General features: G+C 54.3%; 2 protein-coding genes across 2 annotated transcripts; one reads left to right on the plus strand and one right to left on the minus strand.

Annotated features, from left to right (window-relative positions):
* Positions 1–1,269: 1,269 nt before the first annotated feature.
* HCN3 (hyperpolarization activated cyclic nucleotide gated potassium channel 3) lies at positions 1,270–11,765 on the plus strand. Its single transcript, XM_058539376.1, has 8 exons — positions 1,270–1,722; positions 4,584–5,013; positions 6,233–6,394; positions 6,813–7,031; positions 7,424–7,570; positions 7,993–8,233; positions 9,101–9,265; positions 9,724–11,765. The coding sequence occupies exons 1-8, from the start codon at positions 1,439–1,441 to the stop codon at positions 10,422–10,424; spliced, it is 2,349 nt and encodes a 782-aa protein (XP_058395359.1). The 5' UTR covers positions 1,270–1,438; the 3' UTR covers positions 10,425–11,765.
* Positions 11,766–11,809: 44 nt separating this feature from the next.
* On the minus strand, positions 11,810–20,420 carry PKLR (pyruvate kinase L/R). The gene is made up of 11 exons (XM_058539339.1): positions 20,296–20,420; positions 18,898–19,080; positions 16,326–16,417; positions 16,097–16,228; positions 15,760–15,946; positions 15,133–15,403; positions 14,859–15,009; positions 14,411–14,563; positions 14,161–14,327; positions 13,248–13,429; positions 11,810–12,607 (listed from the first exon to the last, which is right to left on the minus strand). Exons 1-11 carry the CDS (start codon positions 20,393–20,395, stop codon positions 12,501–12,503), a joined length of 1,725 nt encoding a protein of 574 aa, XP_058395322.1. The 5' UTR covers positions 20,396–20,420; the 3' UTR covers positions 11,810–12,500.
* Between the last annotated feature and the right edge of the window lie 2,101 nt (positions 20,421–22,521).

Raw genomic sequence — 22,521 nt, forward strand, 5'->3', positions numbered from 1 at the left:
TGGCAGTAGATGTTAGCTCAGAGCCGGTCTTCCTCAGCAAAAAGAGGAGGATAAGCACAGATGTTAGCTCAGGGCTGATCTTCCTCACCAAAAAAAAAAAAAAAAGAAAGCTCTAGACTAGATCCTACCTGGGGAAAGGAGAGTTGGAAATGTGTTTCTAGGTTTCCTAGAGGAGATGACATCTGAACCAACTGTTGGAAAGTGAATTGGAGGAGAAGAATACCAGGCAGAGAAAATATTTGCAAAGGTCTGGAGACAAGGCAGAGCAAAGCATTTCAGCATGATTGGAGTCCTGGCTTTCAAGAGAGAGACTGTCAGAAAGTAGGTCCAAATTTTGCAGGGCCTTGTATGTCATTCTAAGGGGCTTAAATGTAATCCCATAGAAGACGGGGAAGTTTAAAGGACATTAAGCAAGTGATATAGCTACATTCGGATTTTAGGAAGGTAACTCTGGCAGACTGTGCAAAAAGAATTGGGCTGGGAGAGTTTAGAGACGCTTTTAGAGGCTTCTGAAATAATCTAGGTGAAAAAATGCTGAGGGCTTGAAATAAGGCAGTGGCAATAAGAAATGGCGATGAGGGGAAGAATTTGAGATGTTTAGGAACTTACAGCACTTACCACATAGCACTATAGTTTACCTGTTCTGTCGGTTTGCAGGCACAGACGAGCAGTGGCTTTATGGCTAGGACTTTTGTATTCATCTTTGTATCCTCAGCGTCTACTCGGTGACAGGCAGTCACGTTTGGTGAAGGTTAGCACAATGAATTCGGAAAGGAAATACTAGGAGGAGCAGTGTGGAGGAGATCAGAAGGAAGGACTATGCCTAGGAGAGTGAGAGTGCTGAGAGAAAGTGGAATGCAGAAAGTCCATGAGCGAGAGTGGGGAAGAATCTCAAAAGCCATTCCCTACCTCTTCCATTGGTCCCCAATCCCTCGCCTTCCCGAGTCTCACGAGCTACAACCAGCGTCCGGTTTTTCCGCCACTCGCAGGCGGCTCCACCTCCCCAACACTCAGTGGATAAAAGCCCATCAACTCTAGGCCACGCCCCTCTCCATGGCTCTGAGTTTCCCTACCTTCTCCTCCTACGCTGGGAAAACGGCCTCCTTTTGCTGAGCCACGCCCACCTCAGAGTCCCTCCAGGATGCAGGCTTTATTGGCCCCGGCCCCTCCCTGGATGGCTTTCGGACGGCCGCGCCCCCGCGCGCCCTGCCCAGCCTTCCCGCGGCCCTCGCCAGGGGGCGCAGCGCAAGCCGCCCGCTGTCCGCCAGAGTGTCTGTCGCACACACCCCCTCCGCCCCGCGCGCCGGCAGTTCCCAGCCGACTACGCCTCCGCTCCGAGCCCGCCGGGCTGCGCCGGCTCCGACTCCGGGAGGGGTCGGGGGGTCCCGGATGGCCGCGGTAGGGTCTAGGAGGCCAAGCGTGTAAGCCAACGGGCGTCATGGAGGCGGAGCAGCGGCCGACCACCCCGGCCGGCGACGGGGCGACCCCTGGGCTGGAGGCGGCGCCTCCTGCTGCCCCGGCGTCTGCGACCGCGGCCTCGGGTCCGACCCCTGGGTCTGGGTCCGGGCCCGAGCCCAAGAGGAGGCAGCTCGGGACGCTGCTGCAGCCCACGGTCAACAAGTTCTCCCTTCGCGTGTTCGGCAGCCACAAAGCAGTGGAAATCGAGCAGGAGCGGGTCAAGTCAGCGGGGGCCTGGATCATCCACCCCTACAGTGACTTCCGGTACTGGGGACCCGGCAGGGAGGGCGGGGGCACAGACCCTACCCCCACGGGCCGCGACACGGCCCGCTCCACGGTCACTTCATTTCCGGCCCAGGGGTCCCCGGGTGGGGCGAGAGAGTCACATCCCCCAACCTAGCCTGAGAATTCTTGGGCGAGGGATTCCCAGCCAGAGGTCTTCGGTGACTTCTCAGGCTGAGGCTGCCAGAAGGGACAAGCAGAGACCTGGATTTCCCGTTTCGGGAACGCGGCAACCCCCCAGGACCACAGGGACCACTGGAATTAGAAACCCCTGCCTCCTCCAGTCCTGCTTGCGGGGGATCTGGGAAATTATGTCATATTCCAAGGCTTGGAGTCAGCCTGAGAGAGAAACCGAGCTCTGCTATCTCCCACTCCCCTACTCCCACCTCCAGCACCTGCCCAGTTAAGCAGGGCAGGCTGCCAGGAAAAATAGGGACACTGGGAGGGAAATGGGGGCGAGGGTCGCGTCCTGACAGCAGTTCTGGTCGCTGTCCCCGGTGCTGAAGTCAGGATGCAGTGGGGCCGGGCCAGGACTCAGCGATTGAGGCAGCAACGCAGGGGCACGGCCACCGCCCAGGTGACTACCAGAGAGAAGGGACCGAGGGTGGGGGTAGGGCCGTTTCACAGTCCCCATCAGGCTGTACGTCTACATCAAGGTCGCTAGGGGAGGAGAGCAGCCCTGTCCTTGAGGCAAATGAAGGACAGCTTTTGGACGAGGCAAGGATGTGTGCAAAGCACCAACCTGGGGAGCGAAATGAGGAGAAAGGATGAGATGTGAATCAGGAGCCTGGAAACACAATTGGAGACCTAGACATCATCTTGAATCCACAGACATACACACTCCCTAAATGTTCCTGTTTCCCTCATTGTTCATTCCACTCTCCTCTTCTTTATTGCCTCATTCCTATCCCACCAGTGCACCTTTTCTAGTCTCCTGTGGATCTCCCTCCCCTCCCCCATTTCACCCTCATACGTATCCCCAGAAGCCGTGTATCCCCCTTACTATCGTGCTTTTTCTCTGTCCTCTCTACTGCATCACCCGCCAAGCTTGTGACTGCCTGTGAGTCAGGCTGTGAAGATGCTCTATGGCTAGGCGAACCCTCTCTTCTCTCAGCTCACAGTACAGGATTTCTCCAGTGGCCCAGGAGTGAGAGGAAGAGGGGGTCGAGGATTTGTTGTTGATTGAAAGCACACTGTCTGAGGGGCTTCCTGGAGGCCTCGACTTGCGGAACACCAAACTTCTTTCAGGGGCTGAAAGGATTAATTTTGTAGTCAGAGTCAGAAGGGGTTGGATCCTGGGGTCCCAACCCAGCTGGGTCCTGGGGTGATGCTGCGATTAGGTGTGTCCTGGAATTAAAACCATCATAGCTAATGGAGCCCCTCAGATTATCCAGTGACTTTCTCTGAATGAAGGCTTCACCTAGCTCCCTCCTGACCTCTTCTTTCCACAGCTTCCACCACAGCAGTGTGGCTCTCCCCTGCCCATGCCCTTGCCTGGTCTCAGCCAGAGTCCCAGTGGGCACAGGGAGGTTAGTGGGGGAAAGGAGTGTAGAACTTCAAGCCTTTCTGCCTCAGAATCTCCTATGGAGCTTCTCTGTATGTGCAGCCCTGTCTGAGGTGCTGTGGAGGGGAGAGGGGCATCCCTGAAAAGCTCAGTTCAGATGGGAGGCAGGACAGACCAAATGAGCAGGGGACACCCCAGGACACAAATGAGCAGATCCCAGCGGAGGAACTGAAACCGTGGGTCCAGCTGTGCTGGGGAGGAGGGATGGGGTGGGGAAGGCTGGGGAGGGCATGAAGTCCTAGACTAGGAATGGGCAGAGAGCTGGAAATGGGAGAAGCAGCAGCCTCTTCAGAAATCTGGGGATAAAGGGTGGGTGAGTCATAACACCAACTAGTACTTGTACAGCACTGTCACATCCATTGTCTCAGTGGTTATTTTTTCAACAACTCTGTGAGATTAGCACAGAGTACTTTATATTTTTTTTAACTTTTAAAATATTTAATAATAGTGACATAGATCACATATATATATAGTAAGGGTGTTACATATATATTTTTATACATATTAAGAAGATAAATATGTATATATATAGTAGGGATATATAGTATATATATGTATATGGTAGATATATATATATAGTAGTATAGTATATAGCAGGCCATATATATATGAAAAAGTAATTATAAAGCAACCTCACGGGTAACAACTAACTGGGGTAAGAGAGACTACATTGCCGGCAGCCCAGAAGCCTCCCCACAGCTCTCACATTCCTTTCCCATGTCCAGTATGCTAACTTTTGTGGTACTCATTTCCTGTTTTTGAACTCTATACAAGTGGAATCATCCAGTATGTATTTTTTTGTTCCCTCTTCTTTTGCTCAACATTAAATTTGTAAGATTCATCCATACTGCGGAATGTAGCTGAAGTTGGGTGATTTCACAGTTGTATAGTATTTCAGGGCATGAATATATCACAGTGTATTTTACAGTATCACTACTGTATTTTTCTACATTTTTCTGCCAATGGACATTTGGGTTGTTTCCAGATTTAATGCTGCTATTCCTGTATACATCTCCTGGAGCGCATGTTTCCCGTGAGTGTGTATATACCTAGGAATGGAATTGCTGGGTTGCAGGGGATACAAATGTTTAATTTTACCAGATAATGCCAAACTATTTTCCCAAATGGTGGTCCCAATTTACACTTCCACAAGCTGCAAATGATCATTCCGCTATTCTGTATCCTTGCCCACTCTTGCCTGTGTCAGACTACCTGCTGTTAGTCTAGTGGCTGGTGAAATATCGTCGTGGTCTTATTCCCCATCCCACCCTCACCTTAGGTTTTACTGGGACCTGATCATGCTCCTGCTGATGGTGGGGAATCTCATTGTGCTGCCCGTGGGCATCACCTTCTTCAAGGAGGAGAACTCCCCGCCTTGGATCGTTTTCAACGTCCTCTCTGACACTTTTTTCCTGCTGGATCTGGTGCTCAACTTCCGCACGGGCATCGTGGTAGAGGAGGGTGCTGAGATCCTGCTGTCACCACGGGCCATCCGCACACGCTACCTGCGCACCTGGTTCCTGGTAGACCTCATCTCCTCTATCCCTGTGGATTATATCTTCCTGGTGGTGGAGCTGGAGCCACGACTGGACGCCGAGGTCTACAAAACAGCGCGGGCCCTGCGCATTGTGCGCTTCACCAAGATCCTCAGCCTGCTGCGGCTGCTCCGCCTCTCCCGCCTCATCCGCTACATACACCAGTGGGAGGAGGTGGGGCGGGGAGGTGGGCAGGGGGGCTCGCAGACTCCTCCAAGACAGGGATATGGGTGGGGCTTCTGGTGACTTTAGGGGGAGCAGATGAGTGGGGCTTCTGAGGGTAGGCTCTCTCCAAGTTGGTGGGAGAGAAGCAGGGACAGGATAAGTGTTCAGGGAATCGGGCCCCAAGGTGAGGACAGTGGTGCAGGAGGGTGGAGCACAGCTGCTGGAAAAACACGTGAGAGTTAGCTGGACTCTGGGAGCAAGATGTGGGAGGGGAGTTAAGAATTGCAGGGGGTGGGAGAGGCTAGAGTTTCAACTTCAGGGTGGCAGAGTTTAGGCGTTCAGAGTGTGGGCTCTGCAACCTCATTGCCTGTGATCAGATCCCAGTTTTACTATTGACTGTATGAGAGTTGGTTTTCTCTTCTATAACATGAAAGTAGTGGGGGCCGGGCCGGCCCGATGGCGCAAGCGGTTAAGTGTGCGCGCTCCACTGTGGTGGCCTGGAGTTCGCCGGTTCGGATCCTGGCGTGCACCGACGCACTGCTTGGCAAGCCATGCTGTGGCGGCGTCCCATATAAAGTGGAGGAAGATGGGCACAGATGTTAGCCCAGGGCCAATCTTCCTCAGCAAAAAAAAAAAGAGGAGGATTGGCAGATGTTAGCACAGGGCTGATCTCCTCACAAAATAAATAAACAAATAAATAAAATGAAAATGGTGAATATACTTGGGTTATAAGGATTAAAGGAGGTAACACCCATAAAGCACTTAGAATGGTGCCTGGCTCATAGTAAGTTCTCAGTAAATTACCTATTGTTATTGTTGTTGTTATTATTATTATTAATTTGAAAGGAAGAGGGCTGCTGGCATTAATCCTTATACACATACCCTGGGGACATTACATTCTGAAATGCCCTCTCTCCTTTTTTCCAGGCTGCACCTGGGCAGCTTGTGCAGTAGACCATTTTGAGTTTCTGCTGTGATGCTTACTGTGTGATTCTGGGTACATGAATGGCATCAATTTTCCTATCTGTAAGATGAGGGTAGAAACACAGCCTACTTGTATTAGCTATTTATGTGTGCTGTAAAGCCCTATACAAATGAATAAGAGCCACATTTAAAAAATTCATGGGGGCTGGGGCTAGAGAGAAGTTCAAAGAGAGAGTTTGTACGGTTGGGAATGACCAGCAGGGAGGGGTTCCTGTCCACAGTAGCCCCTCCTCGGACTCCTCAGATCTTTCACATGACCTATGACCTGGCCAGTGCCGTGGTTCGCATCTTCAACCTCATCGGGATGATGCTGCTGCTATGTCACTGGGATGGCTGTCTGCAGTTCCTGGTCCCCATGCTGCAGGACTTCCCTCCTGACTGCTGGGTCTCCATCAACCACATGGTGGTGAGAACTCCCCACAGCTCTGCCTCTCCTGGGCCTTCCAAGGGCTCTTCTGCCCAAGTAGCAGGGATGACCACCGGGGGCAGGAGGTGGGAGATGATGGAGAGATGATCAAGAGAGAAGACAGGAGTGAGGAGGTGGGGAGGTGAGAGGAGAGGGGAAAGAGACCCAGAAGAAGTGTTTGTGTGTTGGAGGGAGCAAGCAGGGAAGGAATCCTAGGCAGAAACTGAGGCCCTCCAAGCTGCAAAAGAGGCCCCTTCTGCCTCAGGGCCCCCAGAACCAAACCTAAGTGCCTTCTGGGAGGCAAGTCTGAAGAAGAAGGGGGCAGGTGGAAGAACTGAAAGAGAGAGAAAAGGGAGCAGGAGGAGAATGAGGCTCTGAGGGGCCTATGCCCAGCTCTGCAATACACTCTGCCCCCCAGAACCACTCGTGGGGCCGCCAGTACTCCCACGCCCTATTCAAGGCCATGAGCCACATGCTGTGCATTGGCTATGGGCAGCAGGCACCTGTAGGCACGCCCGACGTCTGGCTCACCATGCTCAGCATGATCGTGGGCGCCACGTGCTACGCCATGTTCATCGGCCACGCCACTGCCCTCATCCAGTCCCTGGACTCTTCCCGGCGTCAGTACCAGGAAAAGGTCAGCAGGGGCAGGAGAAGGAAGGGGTGGGCATGGAGGGGTGCTGGAGGCTGGGTAGCTCAACTGGAGGCCCATTCTGATATATGCCCCTCTTGGATTTCTGTGTCCTTCCTTGCCCCATGCCCATGTGTCCCGTCCCCTGTGTGTACTTTTCCTTATTTGCACCTCTGCCCATTTCTGGGTTTTCCTATGACTGTGTTGTGTGTCCTCCCTGTATCCACCATTATCCACATGTCCTTCTGTGGCCGTGTGTATCCCCATCTGTCTCCATGTTTCACCCCTCTGGATATGGCCCTGTCTGTGATCTTCCTCCACACCTCGCTCCCACCCTGTTCCTGTCCCACATCTGTCTCTGTGTCCTCTTGCCTGCTGGCCACCGGCTGGCCCTCCAGTACAAGCAGGTGGAACAGTACATGTCCTTCCACAAGCTGCCAGCTGACACCCGGCAGCGCATCCATGAATACTACGAGCACCGCTACCAGGGCAAGATGTTCGACGAGGAGAGCATCCTGGGCGAGCTGAGCGAGCCGCTGCGGGAGGTGGGACTGGGCGCGGCCCTGGAGGGGGCTCTTCAAGGACTTGGGCTTCTGGGATGCCATGTGGGGTAGGGGCTGTTGGTCAGCTGGTACACCTATAGGGTGTAGGGCCTGCAGACGGCCCCACAGGAGGCCAGGACTTTGGGGGGCTTTTAGGGGCTAGGGTCTTTCTTGAAGGTCTAATGGGGGTGAAGTATACATGGGGAGGGGCTGCAGGGTTCTCCATTTTGGGGGTATGGTCCTGCAAGGGCTCATGGGAGAGCTCTGAAGGCAGGAGCTTAGGGGTGGTCCCAGGCCCACTGAAGCATCCCCATCCTTTGGCAGATCATGCCTCCAGGGGTAGGGCCTCTGGAGACAGATGAGCTTGATAGGGGCACCTCAGGGCAGGGGGCACAGCCTGCCTGACAGGCCCCTCCCCTGCGCAGGAGATCATTAACTACACCTGCCGAGGCCTGGTGGCCCACATGCCGCTGTTCGCCCACGCCGACCCCAGCTTCGTCACGGCGGTGCTCACCAAACTGCGCTTTGAGGTCTTCCAGCCGGGAGACCTCGTGGTGCGTGAGGGCTCCGTGGGCAGGAAGATGTACTTCATCCAGCATGGGCTTCTCAGTGTGCTGGCACGTGGCGCCCGGGACACCCGCCTCACTGACGGATCCTACTTTGGGGGTCAGCAGGCCTCAGGGTGGGTGGGGGGACTGGAACAGAGGACAGAGGGCAACTGCTCCCCTGGATCAGGGTCCCTGCCTGGTTGTGCTGCAGCATCACAGAGTTCCAGCCCCTCCCCAGGCCTACTTAATCAGAATCTCTGGGCCTGGGGCCTGGAGCTCTGTATTTTATAAAAAGCTTCTTAAGAGATTCTAATGCACAGCCAGGTTGAAAATTTCTGGGCCAGTGGGCCTTTTAGAACCCTTAAGCAGTGAAATCCGAGGAGCCTATGAGATGAGGGCAAGATAGGAATCCAGCAGTGCTGTTCAAGGGCCTTGAGCTTGGTGGCTCCCTGCTGGTGTGATCCAGGGACCCAGCCTGTGGCAGTGGGGGCAGTTCTGCCAGCTGCTGCCCAAAGTGACTTGAGGCTCATGTAATCTCTCAGTACCCAAACCACCCGCCCCCTCCAGCATCCCTGTTGTGTTGCCTTTGCCCTTTGGCACTGCTTTTCTCCTTCTGGTTGCCCTTGGTGTTCACTCAAAGGGGTGGGAGGGAAGGGTACACAGAGGGCGCTGCCCCAAGCCTACCCCTCGGGACAGAGCAGGGGAGGTGGGATGGGATTTAACGTGGAGTGGCAGAACTAGGAATGTGCGGGCCAGCCAGACCTGCCTGTTTGTCGGCTTTAGTTTGGAGAGAGTGAGAAGGATGGTAATTGTGCAGGTCTGGAGAAAGACAATGCTTGGAGCATTTAGGGACCTGGGTTGGGTGGGTGGTCACTAATTTCCCCATCTGGGAGGGAACCTGAGGAAGCTGAGTCAGCTGCTTGCATGCCAGTGAGAGGGAGTTCTGGGAACGGTGGTTCTCAAGGCCTTCTCCCAACTTCGGCAGAGATCTGTCTGCTGACTCGGGGCCGGCGCACGGCCAGCGTGCGGGCTGACACCTACTGCCGCCTCTACTCGCTCAGCGTGGACCATTTCAATGCGGTGCTCGAGGAATTCCCAATGATGCGCCGGGCCTTCGAGACTGTGGCCATGGATCGGCTGCGCCGCATCGGTGAGGCCTGTCCACCCTGTCTGCTCTGGGTCCAGGCTGTGCCGTCACCCCGTCTCCATAGCAAGAAGCTATTCAGCATTCCACTCCAGCCCACCCCAGTCCCAGCAAATGCCTCCAGTAGGCCTTTCAACACTGTTGCTCGCTGTCCTTATCACTCAGCATCTTCTACTGCTGGAGATATCGCCCTGAGTCCCCATGCCCTGAGTCCTCCCTCCCTGAGTACCAGTCCATGACCCTCATCACCTCTGATACATACTGTTATCCCCTGACCCTCCTCCTCCAACCCCCATCTCCATCCCTCCATCCCCCAACCCTCCATACTTTTGACCCTCATCCCCTACCCTCACCCCACCACCATCCCTTGCCTCCATCTTGTTCAGCTCACCCTCTTTGATATCCAACCTTCACGTTGGATTTCTTCCCTATTCTTAACTCCTCCCTCCTGGGAAAACTTCTAGGCAAGAAGAATTCCATACTACAGAGGAAGCGCTCTGAGCCGAGTCCTGGCAGCAGTGGGGGCATCGTGGAGCAGCAGTTGGTACAACACGACAGGGACATGGCTCGGGGTGTTCGGGGCCTGGCCCCAGGCACAGGAGCTCGGCTCAGCGGAAAGCCAGTGCTGTGGGAGCCACTGGTGCACGCGCCCCTGCAGGCAGCCGCCGTGACCTCCAATGTGGCCATTGCCCTGACTCACCAGCGGGGCCCTCTGCCCCTCTCCCCTGACTCTCCAGCCACCTTCCTGGCTCGCTCTGCTCGATGCTCAGCTGGCTCCCCAGCCTCCCCGCTGGTGCCTGTCCGAGCCGGCCCTCTGCTGGCCCCGGGGCCATGGGCATCCACCTCCCGCCTGCCAGCCCCACCTGCTCGAACCCTCCACGCTAGCCTATCCCGGGCAGGGCGCTCCCAGGTGTCCTTGCTGGGCCCCCCCCCAGGAGGAGGTGGCCGACGACTAGGACCTCGGGGCCGCCCACTCTCAGCCTCCCAACCTTCTCTGCCTCAGCGGGCAGCGGGTGATGGCTCTCCTGGGCGGAAGGGCTCAGGAAGTGAACGCCTGCCCCCCTCAGGACTCCTGGCCAAGCCTCCAGGGACAGCTCAGCCCCTCAGGCCACCAGTGCCTGAGCCAGCCACCCCCCGGGGCCCCCAGCTCTCTGCCAACATGTGAAACCTTTGGGTAAGCTCTTGGGTGCAGCAGTGTGTGCCCGAGAGCAGACACCTCTTGGGGAGGGCCAAGGGGACCTAAAACACTGCCCTATGGGATTATCTCCCCTTACTACTAAGAAGATGGTCTCTGTCCTCAGCTCAGGCACCCTGCAGCCTGTCTGACATCCTCCTAATCCATTCACCCATCCATCAAATGTACCGAGCGCCTACCATGTTCAAGGCACTGTGCCAAGCGCTGTATGTCTCCACTGCCAAGTAGAAGTGACTCCAAGCCCTCTGACGAGGGTATTCCCTCGGCCATGGTCCTGCCAGGTGCAGGCCCGGACCAATGATCCCATTTTACTAAGCACAAGTACTTGCCACCGCCATCACTGCCAAGTAACTAGATGTCTCTGTTTCCCTGTCCATGACCCTGCAGGTTCCGCCTAGCATGGTTATCTTTCTGTTCCCCTAGCATAGCTGGGCACTGCCAATTACTTGTGCCCCTGTTGCTGTTGACAAATGTCATAGGTCCCCAGGGTGGGCATCCACCTTCACTGCCAAGTGTGGACCCTCCCTGTCTATACCCCCTGACTGGGAACACATGTCTCCTCCCTGCACTCTCTGTCTCTGTGGTAGAACTGTCTTTTTGTAAACTGGGAGCCACCTCCTCCCCTGTGTCCCTGCCCCAGTGGTGTCCGCCCTGAAGCTAAGGGATGGTTGGCACCTCCTTATATAGTGTGCCAGCCTAGATGCCCCCTAGGTGGGGAGCAAGTGGCTGAATCCTTAGATGGCATTTTTTCTTTCCTTCCTCCATTACTTCCTTATTTATTCTTATTTATTCAATTATTTAATAATTGTATTTATTTATTCACTTGCTAATTTAATTTATTATCAATTCAGTTTATTCACTCATTCCTTTATCCATCCCTCCCCTCCCCGCCTGGCAGGGAGATAGTAAGGGACAGGGCCCCTCCATGCTAGCTCTTGTGGTCCTTGTCCATCGCCATCGGCAGCAATATTGGAACCCTCTCCCTATCCAGGTAGGGGTAGGAAGGGCCACCCTACACGGCGAGAAGGACCGTTTTTACTTTTAGTTTTTACTTTCCAGACTGAGTTTGCTGGTAGTGCAAGAGGGCCCAAGGTATCCAAGCCTGGGGAAGGGCAGGCCAGCCAGCACCTCTGCCTTCTCAGGGACAAGACAAATCCCTTACCACTCCCTCTGTCCCCACACCTACTCTACAGCATCAAAGAATGTGGGGCCAGGATCCTAAATCTCCTTTTCTCCTGGGTGGGGAGTTCTGGGGTTTTGGGTGTGTGGGAGAAGTTTTATAATTGCTTCCAAATAGCTGGGTTTAAAAAGAAAATAGAGACACTCATTTGGCTCCTGGTTTGTGTGTGGGCATGAAGGAATTTCCGGGTGCAGGAGGAGGTAGCAGGGTGTCTGACCCAGCAAGGCCTGAGGTGGCCGTGAGAGCGGCCCAGGAGTGGCCTGCGAGCCCAGCAGAGATTGCAAAGACAGTGACAGGATGAGCTGCCCACTCTCGGCGCTGCCAGCATACATCTGCCCTGGCTTCCCCAAAAGGGTGGCGCTTCAGTGTCATTGTTAGTCACAATGAAGGAAGAGGTGGCACTCTCCTCGGGAGATGCCCAGATCATCATGAGGGCCACATATGAAAATGTCAGACTGCATGGATATGGGATATCTTTAAAATAGTAATTTTGTGGAGACTGTGGACATGATTGCTCCATTCCCCTCTCCCCCACCCCCAGCATGGGAAGCCTGAGGGAACAGAATTAACCAGTTAAGCTGAGATTAAAGGCTCAGAGCATCTTAGGGCCCAGCTGAGAGCACTGGATGCAGGGTATGTAGGGTTGGTGCTGCTGGATCACCAGTGCTTAATTGGACACAGACTTTCAGGGCCTGTGTGAAATGGAGAGGGGGAAGGGGCACCCTGGAATGGAGCTAGATGGCAGATGGGTAGGGAGGATTGGGGGTAGAGAAGACAAACATGGGGCTGTAGGAGGGGTGTGGGGTAGCGGGAGTGTGTAGGAGGGATGGGGTCCAGGGCTGGCTGGGTCAGAGGGGGAGGGCATCTCAGGATATGCTCAGCACCCGCATGATGTTGGTATAGCCAGAGCCAGGCCGCCAGCCTGTCACCACAATCACCAGGTCCCCAACATGGAGGAAACCACGGAGCTTTCCTGGGATGGGGGGAAGAAGATGACAATCAGCCATTGAGGGACCCAGGCCAGCCCTGTAATGAGAACAAGCCGCCACCCTCCATCTCCTAAGGCCACCCTGTAGGGAATGAGGGGCCTGAGGCAAACTACAGCGTGTCCCACAGGTGGCACCACAGGGAATGTGACCACTGCAGTATATCAGAGCTGCAGGTTTGTGGGTGGCATGGGGTGTGTTCCTAAGTAGCAAGTTTGTCCACCTGTGCTGCTGTCTGATAGGAAGAGGCAGGGTATGATCAGAGCCACTTGTAAATTAGATTTTAGTTCCAGCTGTGGGGGACTGGGTCCCCCTTTCTTTCACCTCTTGCTCCTTATGTCACGCCTGGCTCTAAGCACCTGGTGCAGGCAGCAGGTGGGCTAACTTCTTAGGGATGGCCCTGACCGCTCTCCCTCTGCCCTCCTCCCTCAGCATATCCCCCCCGACCCTGGAGGCCAAAATATCTCTGAGTCTTAGTGAACCTCACAGAGAAAATCTGGGACCAGAGGAGAGAGGCAAGGCCCTTTTGTGGGGTGTGGGAAGTGGGGTTGGGGGAGTCATGATACAAATTCAGGGGTGGGTGGGGAGGAAGTCAGGGTGGGTGGGGAGGAAGTCTAGGTGGCTCACCACTTTCAATGCCAAATTGGACCCGGCGATCCACATCATCTGCCCAGATGGCCTCTGGAGGTTCGTGGTAGAGCAAGGGGAAGACTCCTCGGCATAGGTGGGCCTGGCGGGCAACCTGGGCTGAGCGGGTGACAGCAATGACTGCTGCTCGAGGTCGGTACCGAGACAGGAGCTGGGCTGAGCTGAAGGAGACAGAGAAGGTCAGCCCAGAACAGTGAAAGAGTGTTGAACCAAGAAAAAGAGTTTGTGTTCTGGTTCCAGGTGTCACCAACAAACTGTGTGACCCTGGGTAAGTCATCTGGGCCTTGGTTTTCTCACCTGTAAAATGGGTGTAAGAATGCCTGCCCTTCTTACCACACAGGAAGATATGAGATAATAAAGGATATATCAAGTGAGATAATAAGAAACCTCTTTGAGAAACATAAAACCCTTCTGAGAATGTACCTTTCTATAGTACTTAACTTACGAATGTCTCCTGTTAATCCTCACAACCCCATGAGGAAACGGAGGAGGCTTATAGAGCCAGGGTGATTTACCCAAGGGGTCAGATCTAAGTTTCAGAGCAAAGACTTGAACTCAGACCTTCTGGGCCCTTCTGCAACACTTCAGCCTTGTAAGGCTTTGTGGGCTAAATGCACAAGACTTGCCTCTGAGCCCTAAGAGCCCAAATGGCCTGGAAGCCAATGCACCCAGTGATGCCACCTTCTCCTTCCAACCCCCTGGAGCTCACTGGCACAATTGCTAGTGTGCTTTAAGACCCGCCTCTCCTGGCCTCCCGCTCTCATAGCTATCTCTCCTCGTGCCAGAATGATACTCTTCATCTCTGCTGACGAGACAAAACCCAAGCCAGTGGCCCATCCCAGCCTGCCCCTGACCCACAGCCCTGTCTTGGTGTTCCCAGTGTCTCCCTCACCGGCCAGTCGTGGTCAGCACAATGATGGCAGCAGCACAGCACTTGAAAGCAGCCTCCACAGCGCCAATGGCAGTGACCTCAGTGGGATCACGGCTCAGTGGTGCTGCCCGGCGCAGCTCCTCAAACAGCTGCCGGTGGTACACCGCTGCCTCTGCCTCCCGGGCAATCTGTAGGCACCAAGAGGTCAGGCTGGGCAGGGGCATTGGCATCTGGAAGGGGGTTGGTTTCGCCTTGCATTCTGAGCTCCTACCGCATGCTGCATCTTCACGGCCTCCACAGGAAAGTTGCCCTTGGCAGTCTCCCCCGACAGCATGATGCAGTCGGCCCCATCCAGCACAGCGTTGGCCACATCACTCGTCTCTGCCCGAGTTGGCCGGGAGTTCGTGATCATGCTCTCCAGCATCTGGGAGACATCTGGATGTCAGAGCTGTAGGAGTCACACTCTGACTGGGGACCTTGCCCAAGCTACTTCTCTGACATCCACACTCTCAGAGTGCCCTGAAAGCCAGTGTCACAGTCACAAACTGTGTGATCCTGGCTGTTCAGCTTCCTCATCCAAAAATGGGGGTCAGTATTTCTTCCTAACTTGGTTGTTTGAGGATCAAACGCTTGACAGCAAGTGTGCTATAGACCTACGGTGGGGTATTCACCCTCGGGCGTCCCACAGAGTGCCCCAGCCCTGAGGGCTCACTCCAGACCTGTGTAGCACAGACAACGGGCTTGCCCGCCAAGTTGCAACGTCCAATTATCATCTTCTGAGCAAGGAAAACCTTTTCGGCTGGGATCTCGATACCCAGGTCACCCCGTGCCACCATGATGCCGTCGCTCACCTCCAGGATTTCATCAAACCTGGGCAGTTGGGGGAGTCAGGGCTGGGGAAGAGCCAGGAGATGCCGGGAAGAGGTAGGCAGGAGAAGAGGAGGGGCGATGGGGATGGTTTAGGGCTTGATGGGGACAAAGAATGAAACTCACTTCTTCACACCTTCATGGTTCTCAATTTTGCTAATGATCTTGATGCCTTGTCCTTCTGGCCCCAGAGCAGCCCGGACGGCAACCACGTCGCTAGCTTTCCGCATAAAGGAGGCGAAGACGATGTCCACACCATGCTCCACCCCAAAGCGCAGGTCCCGGACATCTTGCTCGGACACCCCAGGCAGGTCTACCTGGATGCCCGGCAAGTTCACGCCCTTCCGGCTGCCCAGAAGGCCACCACTCTCCACTTCAGTCTCCAGCCCCTTTGGGCCTGTGGGCAAAGAAAGAGCCAGCCTAGGTCAGGGCTGAGGCCTGGGCATAGTCATGGCAGAGGGAACACGGGGCTTGGACCCCCAAGAGATCAGGAACCCATGTTCTATTGGTCTCTCCACCCTTGGCCTGGGGTCTGCACTACGGGGTAGACTTATGTGGAAGACAGGACAACCCGCCAGTCCAGCCCCAACTCAAGGTGAGCCCAGAAGTTTGGATGCCGGGGCTCCGGGGACGGGGACGGGTGGGGAAGAACGCTGGCCAAGGGAAGGTGTGGTCGGTCTATGAGTGTGCGAGCCAAAGGGAAGAGAGTGCCCCCAGGGTCTGCGCATGGCCGGGCGGGAGGCGCATCCGCACCAATGTTCTTGACCGCTAGGGAGATCAGCCCGTCGTCAATGAAGATGCGGCCCCCCAACGGCACGACCCGGACGATATTGGGGTAGTCCACCCACACGGTGTTCGCGTTCCCCTGCGTCTGGAACGCCGGGTCCACGGTCACCAGCACCTGGGAGCCCTTCACCAGCTCCACTTTCGATTCCAGGCCCTAGAGGCGGAGCCAGAGCAGTCTTGAGTTCTGCCCCAAGCTGTCCCGGGCCGGCCTCTCCCCACGCTCCGCCCCATGGGCAATTGTCTCCGCGCCCTACCGCCCCCTTGCTGGTCCGCCAGGCGTGGCCCAGCCCCGCCCTCCTCTCACCCCCTGCAGGAGCCCTGTGCGTATCTCCGGTCCCCTGGTATCCAGAGCGATGGCCACGGGTCGGTAGCTGAGCGGAGAAGTTGCAAAGCTCTCCGCCGCCTTTCGGACGTTGGCGATGGACTCAGCGTGGTACTGGGGACAGGAACCAAGCAGGGATTTCAGGTGAAGGTGGCCAGGACCCCGGGGCATCCTCTAGCCCCGCCCACCTCCCCTTGGCCCTGCCCCGAACCTCGTGGGTGCCGTGGGAGAAGTTGAATCGCGCAATGTTCATCCCGGCCTTAATCATCTCCTTGAGGCGCTCCACGGAGCGAGATGCTGGCCCTGGAACACAGATCCGGCTCAGACAACTTTCTCCCCAAACCTGAGACAACCAAACCCATCACCACCCTGAGAGATGCCCCATGCCACAGAAGTCCTGTTACCTGACCTTTATTCCCTGGTGCAATCCCTGCTCGCAGGTCAGAAACTCCCTTCTCCTCTCTAACCAACACCTGCCTCCTTGGGGAGGCAACACTGTGGGGGTCTTGGAGGGGAGTGTCCTCAACCCTGAGGTAACTGGGTTGGCAGTGATGTAAGTGCTACAGTGTTGGGGTAACCCCAGAGGGGGGTACAGCAGGGGATGGGTGCCAAGTGAGGGCATTTGGGGTACCGGGCTTTAGAGCTGAGGGGCCTCATACTGACAGAGGGGAGCTGAGTTCTATCCCACCCCTGCTCTGCGGATAGGGCAGCTATGTAACTGAGAGCCAGCTGGCCAACCTCTCTAGTCCCTACCTAAAGCCAGTTCCTCCACTGGTGCACTAGGTCTCCTCCTTCTTACCTGCTCAAAGACATAGATTCAGCCATTCTCCAGTCCTCCACGTCATCAATGTTTTCCTTTTTATTTGATCATTCTCATCAGCATGTCAACCTGCTGTTATTTCTTTCATCATAAAAATATTTTCTTAATCCCACCTCCCCCTCCAGCTACAGTTCTATTTCTTTGCTCTCCTTTGCAGCAAAACTCATTGCAAGAATTATCTGTATTTGCTGCCTCCAATTCTGCTCCCCGCCCCACCCAATCTCCATTGTGTCACTCCAGTCAGGCATTGGCCTCCATCTCTCTACTGCATCTGTTCTTGTCAAAATCACTGAGAACCTCTGTGTTGTTGCTAAGTCTAATGGTCAATTCTCAGTCCTCATCTTAGCGGGCCCATCGGCAGCATGTGACACACATCCTTGGGGTACCTTCTTCACTTGGCCTCCAGGACACCACCCTCTCTTGGTTTACTCCTACCTCAGTGACTGCTCCTTCTCAGCCTCTCTTGCTCCTTCCTCCACTTAACATTAGATGACCCATTCTCTTCTCTCTCATTCTACCTTCACTCCCTTCATGGTCTCAACCAGTCTCATGGCTTTAAATACCACCTATGTGCCGACAACTCCCAAATTTATATCTCCAATTCAGACCTCTCTCCCAGACCCAGAGCTGTGTGTCTGGTTGCCTGCTCTGTATCACACTTGGATGCCTAATGCGAATCTCAAACTCAGCATGCCCCAAACTCCTGATCTCTTTCCCGTCAGCCTTTCCTCACGGTTTTCCTGCTCAGTTAAGAATGCATCCTTCTAGTTCCTCACGCCAAAAACCTTGGAATCATCCTTGACTCCTTTCTCACCCTCACCCTCACCCCATATCCAATCCATCAGGAAATCCTGTCAGCTCTACCTTCAGAATGCATTCAGAATCGGATCACTTCTCACCACCTCCACAGCCACCACCTGGTCTGAGCCAGAAATACTGTAGGAGCAGCATCTGCCCTTGCCCCCACCCTCACACCCAATCTATATTCAATACAGCAGTAAGGGTGGTTCTGTTAAAACACACGTAAGAGTGTGCCATTCCTGGGGCCGGCCCCATGGCGTAGCGGTTAAGTGCGCGTGCTCCGCTGCTGGCGGCCCGGATGCAGATCCCAGGTGCGCACCGATGCACCACTTGTTAGGCCATGCTGTGGCGGCATCCCATATAAAGTAGAGGAAGATGGGCGTGGATGTTAGCCCAGGGCCAGTCTTCCTCAGCAAAAAGAGGAGGATTGGCATGGATGTTAGCTCAGGGCTGATCTTCCTCACAAAAAAAAAAAAAAAGAAGAGTGTGCCATTCCCCGCTGCTCAAAACTCTGCAGTAATTTCCCATTTTTCAGGGAGGAAAACTCAACTCAAATTCTAAAAATGGCCTACTGAGCCCTCCACGATCTTCCCCTCCTCCCCAGTCTCTTCATTTCTGCTACTCTTCCCTCTTGATGGCTTCTAGTAATTCTAGACTCCCTGACTTAGGGCCTTTGCACTAACCGTTCCCTCTGCCTGGAACTCTCTTCCCCGGACATCTGCATGGCTTATTCTCTCATCTCCTTCAAGCCTTTGCTCAAGTCTAATTATCTGAATACTGGCTACCTTGACTCCCTATTTAGGATTACAACCTGCCTCCCATTCTCACATTCCTAATGCCCCTTACCATGCTCTATTTTTCTTTTTTCCATAGGTCTTGTCACTTTCTAAGATACTAAATAATTTATTTATTTTTAATAATTTATTATGTTTATCATTTATTGTCCCACTCAGCTAGATTGTCAGCTCCCCAAGTGTAAGGATCTTTATTTCACTGATCTACTCCCAGTGCCCAAAACCTTGTCTACCAAGTGCTCAACAAATATTTGTTGAATGAATGACTGTCAAATATGGAGGCGTCTCAAAGGAGACAAAAGATGGGGAAGCACCTTGAGAAACACCCAAGAGGCCCTGTGATGCTCTGGGGGATAGAGGGTGCTTACCAATGGTGGCAATGATGCTGGTACTGCGAGCGGCCAAGGGCTCGGAGTCGATGTCCAGCAGGCAGAGGTGCTCCAGGAAGGTGTCTGCCATAGCGGCAGGCAGCTGCTGCCGCTGGAAGAAGGCAGTGCCCAGCTCCTGGGTCAGTTGGGCCACGCTGGCCCGCCGCAGGTACCCCGCTGGCCCTGCAATGGAAGGGGGTTGCATGGACACCTGCCTCTCCTCCCCATCTTTTCATCTCGGCACACCCTCTTGTCCTTCCCTCAGCTCTGCAGTTTTTGTTAGTCCTTCTTAGGAGGTGGGCATTATGCATACATTATCTTACTTAGTCACAAGGATCCTATGAAGCAGGTACTGTTAAATGTTCTATAATTATTCCCATTTTACAGATAAGGAAACAGAGGCTGAGCAAGATTAAATAAACTGCCCAAGATCATACAGCTTCTAAGTAACAGAGATGGGATTCACATCCAGTCTGACTAACTCTAGGGTCAAGTTCTTGACCATTCGGCTATCTGATCTTTCTTTCATAATTCCCAATCTTCTTGCCCTTCAGCTGCTGACCTCCCTCAGCCTCAGCCCCTCGTCATATCTAGTCCACAGTGGCCCCTCATTCTCTAGGCCCAGAATCACCCAGTTCCCTCTCCTAAGGTCTCTGTTTTCTTCCTTCCAACCTCCGGCAATTGGCCAGACCTCCACCCTCCCTCCTCTGAATTTCCCCATCCTCTTGAATGCTACTCCAGGTCCTGAGGTCCCTGTAGCTTGACCCAGCCTAGCCCAGAGGAACCCCACTTCCAGCCTCACCCTCCATGCCACTGCACGTCTGCCTGTCTCTGGGAGTCTGCTCCACACTGTCAGGCTGTCAGCAGTGTGAGGCCCAGCTGGGCTGGGGATCAATTCTGCATACTGGGTAAAGTGTCACCAGTGTTTCCTCTGACACTGGGAGCCCTGTGCACCGGGGGTCAGAGTCCAGCAACCACGGGAGTTCCCCGTGGCTCCTATGCTGCGAGCTCTTCTCTGCTCTGCCCCATGGCCCCATGTTGCAGGCTCCCCTCTGCTCCGCCCTGTGGCCCCAAGCTGCTGGCTCTTCTCTGCTCCGCCCCATGGCCCCATGTTGCAGGCTCCCCTTTGCTCTGCCCTGTGGCCCCAAGCTGCAGGCTCTTCTCTGCTCCACCCCGTGGCCCCATGCTGTAGGCTCCCCTCTGCTCTGCCCTGTCTATAAGGGCTGGGAGAAGAGGCCCAGACCAGGGTCTAACTTGACACAGGAGAGACTCGGATGAACATAGATCCTTCCCAAACCCCTCATGGCCAGCAGCAGATATTGATCATTTGTACCCCTCCTCCTGATTTCCATCCTTATTTTCCCCCTCTGTTCAATGGTTTCTGTTGCCCTTTCTTACCTCCTGGAGCCCCAGACAGAATGGACTTCGCTAAATCCTTTTGGGACTTAGAGATCCATGACCAAAATTGCTGGGGTTGTTTGTTGTCCCGGATCGACATGCTTTCAAAGTGTGGGACTGAGGCTGCGGTGGCTGTGGAGAGAGAGGGAGAGGGGATGACAAAACTGCTGGTCTTATCTAAGAGAGCCAGACAAAAGAAAAGGGGCACACCCAGTAGGCTGCCCCTGTCCCCACACAGAGTCCCTCCCCCAGAGCTGCTGGCTCTCTGCCCCTGTCTTTTGGCGTTTTTCCTCTCTCATCCATTTTTCCTGATAAATTTTCAATCCATTCACATTGTCTGGTCATCAACCTGAATAGAGATTTTTTTGCCAGTGATGTGGCGCCTTTTTTTGTACTTTACTGAAGTCCGCCCTAGACGAAGCTAGGAGCAGGGAATTTAGGGTAGAGCCCAGAGCCTGAGGAAAGGGGATGGGGAGCACTTTGACAGTGTGGGGCTCTCTGGAGGGGCTCTGATAGCGTCACCATCATCATAACGTTGGCTACCATTTGCTCATTGCCCACTCTCCAATATTTATTGAGCACCTGCTGTGTGCCAGGTCCTGAGGATACAGTGGTGAGCAAAACAGACAGGGCATTTGCCTTCCTGTGGAATTTACAGTGTGGTGGGGAGACAGACTATAAACACGTATCAAACAAGTAAATCTATAACTACAAACTTTAAGTGCTATTAAGGGATTGATCAGGGTGCTGGAACAGAGAAGCCAATGGGGAGAAGGGTGGGGAATGTATTTTACATGATGTGGTTTGGGAAGGCCTCTTGGAAGTGATCATATTTAAGCTGAGATTTGAAAGATGAGAAGAAACCAGTGGGGACAATTGGGAGCAAGGAGTTTTCCGTGGGGTTGGAAATAATGCATGCCGAGGCTCTGAGGAAGGAAAAAGCATGGTGCTAAAGAGAAGGAAAGCTGCCATGAGGCCACGTGCCTGGAGTGCGGGGGGCTGATCCCTGATGAAACTGGAGACTGAAACAGGGCCTTGGAGGGCAGTGGGTTTACCCAAGGGAGTGACATCCAACTGATGCTTTCAAGCCCTCTGGCTGGCGGTGGAGAATGGAGAGCAGGCGCAGGGCAACAGGTGAGGGGTTTTAGGAGTAATCTAGGTGGGAAGTGATGGACTAGCATAGTGGCAGTGGAGAGAGGGGAGACAGATTTGAGATGTATTTGGAGAAGAGCAGACAGTGTGGAGTGACAGTGAGGTGTAGGGAGAGGGAGAGGGAGGCTTCCATCCCCTGAATGAGGATGCTGCTGAGGAGTCTGGCTTGAGCAGTTGGGTGGATGGTACCGCCACTCACTGAGACTAGGGAGGAAATAGGTTTGTGGGGAGGGGAGGGACATTCAAGATTTCAGTTTTAGACAGGCTAAGTTTGAGATGCTAATTAATCATTAAAATCAATAGGCAGACAGTAGGACCTGTTCATGGAGCATTTACTGTGTGCTGGTACAGCATTCAATGCCTCATGTGCATCTTCTCCTTTATCACCATGACAACCTAGAAGGAAGGTTGGACTGATGGCCTGTTTTACAGACGAGGGAACTGAGGCTAGCAGGCTGTGCTGGGCATCTTCTGTTGCCATTCCAAATCCTTTCTGTACCTTTCTCCACTCTGCTCTGGGGCCAGGAGGCTGAAGGCCTTGCCCCATGGCTTCGGTAGGGCTTGGCCAGTGGAGAGGGGCACCAATAGGAGATGAGACGGAGGAGAGGGAGGCTGGGCATTTACCTGCCCCTCTCCCCTGTCAGGTTGCTGGAGGTCCCAGCCCCTGCCAGGGGGCCCTCTCCAGATTCTAGGAACCATTCTCTCCCCATCCCCTGGGCTCCTAAGGGTGGTCACTAAGCCCACTGTTCCTAGATCTGGGGTAACGCACTATTCCTTGCGGTTTAGCAACACCCTGCCCGCACCTTTGTATACAATCCTGTTATGAAACACTCCTCAAATTATTTAACTTCAGAGATCCCTCGGTTTCCTCATGGAACCCTGCCTGATACACTTGTCTGGGGCTGAAAATCTTGTCAGTGGTGGAGCTGGGATTTGGGCCCAGAGAGTATGGTTCCAGAGCCTGAGCTGTAACCACTAAGTTCTGTTCCTTTCCTCTCGGGACTGTTTTAGTGGAAGAGAAGGGGAGAAGCCTCAGACTCTGGTTGGGAAAGAAAGAGGTTAGACGATAGGAAG

This window comes from Diceros bicornis, chromosome 4 (assembly GCF_020826845.1).
Source record: "Diceros bicornis minor isolate mBicDic1 chromosome 4, mDicBic1.mat.cur, whole genome shotgun sequence".
Lineage (NCBI taxonomy): Eukaryota > Metazoa > Chordata > Mammalia > Perissodactyla > Rhinocerotidae > Diceros > Diceros bicornis.